General features: G+C 57.4%; 1 protein-coding gene and 1 pseudogene across 2 annotated transcripts; one reads left to right on the plus strand and one right to left on the minus strand.

Moving 5' to 3' along the window:
• Positions 1-211: 211 nt before the first annotated feature.
• On the plus strand, positions 212-2,643 carry ARHGDIA (Rho GDP dissociation inhibitor alpha). Of its 2 annotated transcripts, none has more exons than XM_061392564.1 (5): positions 212-401; positions 503-586; positions 942-1,018; positions 1,099-1,162; positions 1,281-2,643. In XM_061392564.1, the coding sequence occupies exons 1-5, from the start codon at positions 212-214 to the stop codon at positions 1,478-1,480; spliced, it is 615 nt and encodes a 204-aa protein (XP_061248548.1). In that variant the 3' UTR covers positions 1,481-2,643. The 2 variants fall into 2 exon arrangements, with proteins under 2 accessions (XP_061248548.1, XP_061248549.1); XM_061392565.1 differs by having other exon boundaries at positions 1,413-2,643.
• LOC133232751 (proteasome assembly chaperone 3-like) lies at positions 2,336-8,431 on the minus strand (annotated as a pseudogene).
• Between the last annotated feature and the right edge of the window lie 72 nt (positions 8,432-8,503).

Genomic DNA, 8,503 nt, shown 5'->3' on the forward strand with positions numbered 1-8,503 from the left:
TTTTTGAAGCTCTGGCCGTCACTGCCTTCCTGTTACAGAACGTGCACCTCCCCTTGGGCCCAGGTTGGGGGCTTGGCCACTTGCAGAGAGCTGTGCAGATCACCCGCAGGTCCTGCAGAAGGGCAGGCGGGGACACACTGTGGGTCCCTCCAGGCTGCCACAGCCCCTGCTACCCTGGTCACAGGTGTCTCACATCCAGCTAGAGGTGAGTATGGCTGAGCAGGAGCCCACAGCTGAGCAGTTGGCACAGATTGCGGCAGAGAACGAGGAGGACGAGCACTCAGTCAACTATAAGCCCCCGGCCCAGAAGAGCATTCAGGAGATCCAGGAGCTGGACAAGGACGACGAGAGTCTGCGCAAGTACAAGGAGGCCCTTCTGGGCCGTGTGGCTGTGTCTGCTGGTAAGTGGGCCCTGCTGGGGTGTGTGGACACCTGTTGCTTTTTTGCGTGTCTGCCACTATTTCCCCCACTGGCAGAGCTCTAACTTGCTGTCACTCTGCAGACCCCAATGTCCCCAATGTTGTGGTGACCCGACTAACCCTGGTGTGTAGTACTGCCCCGGGCCCCCTGGAGCTGGACCTGACAGGTGAGTGGCATCTCCAGGTTCCTGGCTGGGGCTGCCTGGCACCCTGCTGCTTCCCCTAAAAATAATTTGTTGAGGTGCTGGCACCCTCTTGTGGGGAGCCTAGGAAGTGCAACTTTTAATAAGGCTTTGGCTTTGGTATGGCCTGGGATTGGGGGGTGGGGTGTGTGTGGGTGTCTGGGTGTGTGGCCTGGGATGCCAAGGGGGGTGTGTGTATGTGTGTTTGGTGTGGTCTGGGATGCCAGGGTGTGTGTGTGTGTGTGTGTGTGTGTGTAGAGGGGCAGACGGAGCACCCCACCAGGGCCGGAGTGGCCTCCCCTACCTGAACCTCCTAGTGTGGCATTCCTCTCAAACGCAGGTGATCTGGAGAGCTTCAAGAAGCAGTCCTTTGTGCTGAAGGAGGGTGTGGAATATCGGATAAAAATCTCCTTCCGGGTAAGGAGGAGGCTCAGGGGGGATGCTGGGGGCTTGGACTGGAGAGTCTGGCTGAGCCCCGCTTGGGTGCCTCCTTGCAGGTGAACCGAGAGATTGTGTCTGGCATGAAGTACATCCAGCACACGTACAGGAAAGGCGTGAAGAGTGAGTGAGGGTGGGCACCAGGGGGGAGGTGGCCACCCAGGGGCTCCAGGGGCGTCGGGAGGGAGCGAGGAAAGGCCCGGCTCAGCTCCCTGACGGACGCCCTCCCCGCACCCCGCAGTTGACAAGACCGACTACATGGTGGGGAGCTATGGGCCCCGGGCGGAGGAGTATGAGTTCCTGACCCCCATGGAGGAGGCGCCCAAGGGCATGCTGGCTCGAGGCAGCTACAACATCAAGTCCCGCTTCACAGACGACGACAGGACCGACCACCTGTCCTGGGAGTGGAATCTCACCATCAAGAAGGAGTGGAAGGACTGAGCCCCTGCCGGGAGGCGGGCAGGGCAGGCGGACGGAAGGACGGACGCGCCCCACCCCACCACCCCAACCCCCTGACCCCAAACCAAAGTGCTGACAGGGCCCGCCCACGCTGCCACCACTGCCCCTGGGCTGCCTCCTGGCTGGCCTGTCCCTCCTCTACCCTCCCAGCCCACTGGCCCCAGCCTCCTCGGTGGTCTAGTGTTGTTGCTGCTTCCGCCTGTGCTGTGGGGAGGGAGGCCTCGACCTCCCCTTCTGTATCCCTCGAGATTCCCCCACTGTCCTGACCCAACCTGAGTCCTTGGCACGGGAGTCAGGCATCGCAGTGGGGTTCAGGGTGCTCAGGTCCCCTGGGCCTTCTCTGTTACGTTACCTGGACTCCTGTCGCCCCCTTCCTGGTGGGGGTGGGGTGTACCGCATGGGGCCTCGTGGGGCCGGTTGTCCTCCAGCTTTCACTTCTCCCCGGTCAGCCCATCCATCACTGTCAGTAACGGTCTAACCATGATGCCTTAACATGTGGAACGTGTGCTGTGGGGGCGTCACTAACCTCTAACCCTGTGTCTGCATGAGCATGTGGTGTCTCCCCGCCCAGTCCCTACCCTGTCTGTGATCCCCGTGGCCCGGGAAGGCTTCTGGGATGTGCTGGTCCCTAGTCTGCCCTGGCCTGGCCAGGCCTGCGGGGACAGCTCCAGGGGCTTGGGAAAAGCCAAATTGCCAAAATTCAAAAGCGGCCTCCAGTGCCACCTGGGAGGCTGGGTGTCCTCACGCCTCTGCCTTCTTTGTCCCAGTGGGCAGTGCCTACAGCCCACGGCCCCAAGAGAGAGCCCTCGGCAGACAAAGCCAGTGGCCGAGCCTTACTTGTCCCTCCTGGCCCGCCGGCCTGGAGTCGTGTGCCTGGCCCGCCAGTATTTATTGCCTCCATATGTGCCGTCCTCTGGGCCCGCTGGTCTGCCCCTCTGCCCCCGGGCTCGGTGCCACCATCCCCAGCAGGCCCTCCCTGGACCCAGCCAGGACAACTGTGGGACCAAGCTTGCACTGCTGGAGCCATCCCCTCTGCCCCCACCCCACCCGACCCCACCCTCCCTGGTCAGGCCCGGGCCTAGAATGCACAGGCGCCTGTCCCTGCTTCTCCTTTTCTGACCGGGAAATAAACTTCCCCCTAAGGAGCCAGGGTGTCTGCTGCTCATCTCCTGGTGGGGAAGGGGAAATGGGGGCCCCGTTGCTCTGCTTCCCTGGGGCACCCGCAGGAGGGCCAGGGGCCAGGCGCAGTCACCACTGTCTGTGGCTGGTGAAGGAGAAGGGGGTTACAGCCCTTACTCAGACACATCAGCCCCCCAGGCTAGCGCTGTCCTTTTGGCTGGTGGGTTCTGCCGGGGAAAGGGGTCGGGGACAGTTGGGTCCAGTGGGGCATCCGGTGTCTAAAGTGACTCCTGCACACCGCTTGTGGGCCCTGTCTGAGCCTCTGAGAGGGAATGGTTCCAACCTCAAAAAAGGGGAACCGTGCTGAAGACTTGGGAACAAATAGAATGACTGGGTCCCAGGGAACCCAGGACAGGAACTCAGAGCTGGATGGGAGGATGGAGAAGTGGGCAGCAGGGCCAGTGGAGAGGGTGGCATGGAAGGCCAGAGGGCCAAAGGTGGGATTGCTGAGGCAGGGTGGATGGGAGGAGATGGGGACCCTCGCTGCAAGGAGGCATAGGAGAGTGCCTGGGGAGCCCTGAAGGACTGACTGCCGAGACACGCATGCACCACTGCCAGTCCCGCTACTTGGCAGGGTCTCTTCAGGGCCTTGGGGTGGCAGGGATGGTGCTGCCTCAGCAGCACCCCCAAGGGCACCCAGGAACTAAGACACCCCTTACCGACTGGACAAGGAGAGGGCATATACGAATCCCCAGTTCCATCCAGACAAAGTTGAGTCCATAAACCCCGTTTCATGGCTCAGTGGCAAAACTTTCAGTGTGAAATCTTCCTTTGTGCTCAGCTGGTGAGGAAAGTGTGTGCCACACCTAGGCTGCTGCTGTCTGTGTGCCCGCCCTGGCCACGCCTGCCAGAGGCTGCCACTTTTCTCAGTTCTTAGCAGCAGGGTGAGCCCTTCAAGGATTTATTGCCAGCTGGAGCAGACCAGGAAGTACCCTTTCATTCCCACCCCCGTGCCAGTGACCACATGCCATGCCAGGATGGCTCCCACAGGGCTGGTTACCGCCTGGCTTTCCTTACCCCAGGGCCCCTGTGCTAGGTACCAGGACAAACTGCCACTTTCTGCAGCAGCTGGCCCAAACATAAATCCAAGAGTCACAGTCACAGGGGACAAAGACCCTAACCAACCTCCTGGGACCACCAGCCTTAGGCAGGGGAAGACAGACTGCACAGCCCTGGGTTCCCAAGCCCAAGGCCTTTCTCACAAAACTAAGATGCCCATACCTCTGAAACAGCCCTACCTTTGGAGGCGAAAGGCTTCCAGGCAGCAGCTATAGTCTCAGCCAGCCAGAGGAGCCCCAGGGCCAGCCAGAGCCCCTCCAACTCTCCTGGTCCACTTCCTAAAATGTCCAGTGAAAATCTTCAAATCTAGGGTTGACCTGTGCTGTCAGCAATTTGGTTTATTGGGCAAGGGCTTTCAGAGGCTCTGGCAGGCCAGAAGGGCTAGTCATGCCATCTTGACTCTTGGATTTTCCAAGCTTGATTTTGATTCGTGAACTCAGACCCCAAGTGCCAGGTTGGACAGGCACCCTGCCAGCAGCCAGGACTTTGTTCTGGTTCCTCCCCTCGTGAAGGCTAACATGAGGTGGCACCTGTAGGACCTGCATGACGTGTCTCTCAGGTCCCAAGTCTAACCTGATCCTCCTGGTTCCACCCCAAACCCGTTTGTACAGCTCAGTGCTCCTGAGCCTGGCCTCCCCACCCTTATGAGCCAGCACCTGTAACCCTCTCCACTCCCTCCTGTCCATGGCCCTCAGCCATCCCCTACAGGGACCCTTCTTCCACTGAGGAGCATGGCGATGGGCACCAGGTCAGCGCCTTTCATGGACTACCCACCAGTTATTGCAGCTTACTAGAATCTTCATACTCAGCACTGTCATGCTTTACAATCCAAGTCCACTTCAGTCTACCACGGCCTCCCTCACCACTGCACCTGGTTCCTATATCCCACCTGTGTCTCAGCTCACCTGTGTGCAAACCTCTGTGGCCCATAGCACAGCCCTCGGCCCCGTGCTGCTGCTCCACAGTAGAAATCTGCAAGTAAAGAGGATTCCTGCGTGTTCATGAGCTTGCTGTTAATACCTCCAGTTGGGTTAAAAATGAGTTATTTTATTCTGAGAATGCGCTTGCTTTTTTTTTTTCTTCACACCATGTGGAATGCAGCATCTTAGTTCCCTGACCAGAAACCCAATCTGTGTCCCCTGAGTGGAAGCCTGGTCTTAGCCATTGGATCACCAGGGAAGTCCAGAGAACTTTTTGGAGGGGGATATGCATTTATTTTTAATAAAAAAATTTCCCCCAACAATTGAGGGCCATGACTCATTCTGTCAATTCTCACACGGGTGTGGCTGCCTGGACCTGGGGAGGACTCGAAACTTTCTCAGGACATGTTTCCTGTCCTCCCTCTGCAGGGGACGCCCGCTTTCAAACCAAGGTCAGCCTGAGGTGTCTGTATTTCTTCCAACTTCAAGGGCCAAAGCCAGAGAGAGCTCCTGCTAACTAAAGGAGGACCTTCAAATCCTTGAGAGGGTGTCTGAGTTGCCGCATGGCCCTCCTGGAGAGCAGGGGTGACCATGCCAGCGTCACCACACCTGGCATGTCTGGATCACCTCCTTCAGAGCCATCACCACCTCCATGCTCTTGTCCTTCATGTCCAGGGCGAGGAGAACTCTCCAGCTTCTTGAGACACAAATGCCACCAGGTTCTTTGCGAAGACATGGATGAGAGGCCCATCCTTCCCGAGGAGGACTTTCGTGGTCAGCACAGGCTTGCTGATGTCACTAGTCACATTGCTGGGTTCCAGGGAGACCAGGGTACCCATCTTCCCCAACTGGGTCACCACCACCAGGATGTGACTGCTAAACGCCGTGCAGGCCCCCTGGGTGGGGACTCCACACACCACTGCAGTCTTCTCTTTGGATATCACCGATGGTTTACCTTCCATAGCTGAGTCTGCTCAATGGCACCCAGCCACCCGCCACGCTGCCTGTGCTCACCATGCCCAGAGAACTCAAGAGTAGTCTTTATCAAACACTGATCACTCAGTTGTTTAACCAGTGAGCACCTTCTCTGGGTGTAAGAGACCCCTGGAGGTCATCCTGAGCCGACTGTGCTGGGTTCAGAGATGCCAGAGCCACAGCTACCAGGTGGGTAGGCTCTGCCCTCCAAGGACACACTCAGTTCAGGGCATTGGCGTGACAGTGACCATGGCTTCATCACCTCTTCCTAGAGTTGCCCTTGAAAGGCCTGTGAGTGGCCTTAGGAAAAAGACACTAGCCCTTCCCTCAGGGCCAAGGCCTGCAGAGGTGCACACTGAACCTGGCCTATGTTCTGGGGGACAGGCTGCACCCCTGCACCTCACCCAGCTATTTACCAGCCCCAGAAACTGGAGACCTGGGGCTATCACCATACCTGGCCTCCCTCCCGCTTTTTGGGAAGCCCGCTTCCCTGCTCCTGCACAGGTCAGTGCACAGGTTGATTCATGATGGGTAACTGTGCTTTGAGAAGGTCCATCAATGCAGACAGAGCATGAAAGCATCATGCCCCCGCCCACGCCGGAGCCCCGGTGAGGCCCTGGTCCTCACAGAAGGATGACTTGGCTGTGTCCATCTGGGCTGCACAACAGTGGCTCTGTCATCACCTGCATCAAGACGTGTCCCAGTTGCCCTTGGTTTTGACCAGGGAGTTCAAATTGAACCACAGTAAGGCTCAACCATCACCAGCAGCTCAGATCCTGGCTGTTCTGCATCTGGTCTGTTCTCCCCTTGGTTCCAGTAGTCTCAACTATTTACCACATGCTATGAGGCCAAGTGGGAGAAGGCAATGGCACCCCACTCCAGTACTCTTGCCTGGAAAATCCCATGGATGGAGGAGCCTGGTGCGCTGTAGTCCATGGGGTCGCTAGGAGTTGGACACGACTGAGTGACTTCACTTTCACTTTTCACTTTCACGCATTGGAGAAGGAAATGGCAACCCACTCCAGTATTCTTGCCTGGAGAATCCCAGGGACGGGGGAGCCTGTGGGCTTCTATCTATGGGGTCACACAGAGTCGGACACGACTGATGTGACTTAGCAGCAGCAGCAGCATGAGGCCAAGCTCCCTCCAAAGTGTCACCAAGTATATCTTCATTCTGTTAGCTGAAAAAACTATAAAGTCCCCAAACTTAGGTATCTAAACTCAGATTTCATGAGTGCCTCTGAAATAGAGATGTGATACAAAGATCCCTTGTCTCAGGCCCCAAATTGTGGTCTGTAAAACAGTCATGGCAATCACAAAAACGTGGGAAGATTGGGCAGGAGACATGAGGCAGTTCCCACCGGTTCCCAGAGAGCAGAGCAGACCTGTGATGCTTATTATGAGCCGGGCCTGCTGCTCAGCAGGCCAGCACCCAGGCCAGAACACGGAAGTGGGCTGGAGGCTGCAGACACATCATTCACGGCCTTTTGTTTTGGGAGGCCCAGCTCCAGTAAAGTACCCCCCAGGAGGTACAACCACTTCCTCCTGATTCTTGCTCTACTGGCACTGGCGGAGGGGCACAGAGAACCTGATCTTGACCTTCCGAAATTCATATTCTAGAAGGAATACTGCATAGGATATGAGAACACATGCCCTCAGGAGCAAGGTGTCAACAAATGCAAACTCTCTAAAGTACAAAAACATACTTTTTCTGTTTTACCATTTTAAAAACCAAGATGTTACTATAGCCAACGTGTACATTTAATGTAGCAGTGTCTCCCTCCTGCCAAGTTATTAAATCGATGATGAGTCTTAGTGGGGGTGGCATTTCATAAAAGGAAGTGAACACAAATGAAGAGAGTGTCGACGGGGTTGGGGGTTGGGCTTTGAGCCTTTGAGGGCAAGGCGCTGCTCCGTCCAGAATTGCGCCGCCGGACAGAAGCTAACATTCCGGCCACGCATGTTATTTTAAATGCTCTGAAGCCACATTAAAGAAAAAGAAATATGAAATTTTAATACTTTCACTTAACCCAACAAAATATTCCAACGTATCCATACAAAAAGTCATCGAGGAAATATCTTACACTTCTCTTCCATCCTCAATTTGTGTGTTCACTGTGTATTACACTCACTCCGGGTCACACTGCCCGGTCGCATTGTAGAGCTCGGTGATAGTGGCCGCTAGCCAACCCCGTGGCGGACGGCACAGGTTTACCCGGTCGCCTGAAAGCTTCCCGGAGGCCGCTTCGTGGGAGGCAGCCTGTAGGAAGAAAGGGAGGTGCCCACAGTGGACGGTGCCGGACCGGAGCCTCTCACCAGGCGAGTGGCCCCATTCCGGGCACAGCTCCGGTGGGCGTTGCTGGCTCCTCCATTGCATTCCGCGTGGGGCCGTCCCCGGCCCCCCGCGCGCTGCCCCTGCACCGCGCTCTGCCGCCACCAAGTAGCGCCATGGCCACTCAGGGAGGCTACCCCGGCAACGCCCGCACAAGACACCAGCCGTCACGGCAGGAACCGCACGGGCCTCACGCGCGCCGGAAGCGCGTCAGCCCAGCTTCCGGCCTGCAGAGCCGGGGGGCGGTGTCAGGTGGGGATACGCGGTCCAGTCAGAAAGCAACACGAGGGGTTTCGGAGGCGCAAGCGTGGCTCCGCCCCTCAGCTGAGGAATCCTCCCCACTGCCACGTTCGACAAAGGATCGCGCGGGGAGCGCGCATGTCTTGGCCAATCAGGAGCCGCAGAACCCGGGTCCCCGAAGGTAGCAGCCATTCCAGGCCCGGGGAAGGTGTATGAGAAAACCACCAGTCACAAGTCGAGAGAGAGAAAGTTCTTCTCCAGGAGCCAATGAGATGCCGGGGACGAGTGCGAGCGCGAGCT

The sequence above is a fragment of the Bos javanicus genome, chromosome 19 (genome assembly GCF_032452875.1).
Source record: "Bos javanicus breed banteng chromosome 19, ARS-OSU_banteng_1.0, whole genome shotgun sequence".
Classification (NCBI taxonomy): Eukaryota; Metazoa; Chordata; class Mammalia; order Artiodactyla; family Bovidae; genus Bos; species Bos javanicus.

What these genes read in the sequence shown, in the direction of transcription:
- ARHGDIA (XM_061392564.1), top strand. Translation starts at nt 212, where the DNA reads ATGGCTGAGCAGGAGCCCACAGCTGAGCAGTTGGCACAGATTGCGGCA. An exon ending in GGATAAAAATCTCCTTCCGG is followed by an intron (nt 1,019 to 1,098) that starts GTAAGGAGGAGG and finishes GCCTCCTTGCAG; the next exon opens with GTGAACCGAGAGATTGTGTC. An exon ending in GTACAGGAAAGGCGTGAAGA is followed by an intron (nt 1,163 to 1,280) that starts GTGAGTGAGGGT and finishes CGCACCCCGCAG; the next exon opens with TTGACAAGACCGACTACATG.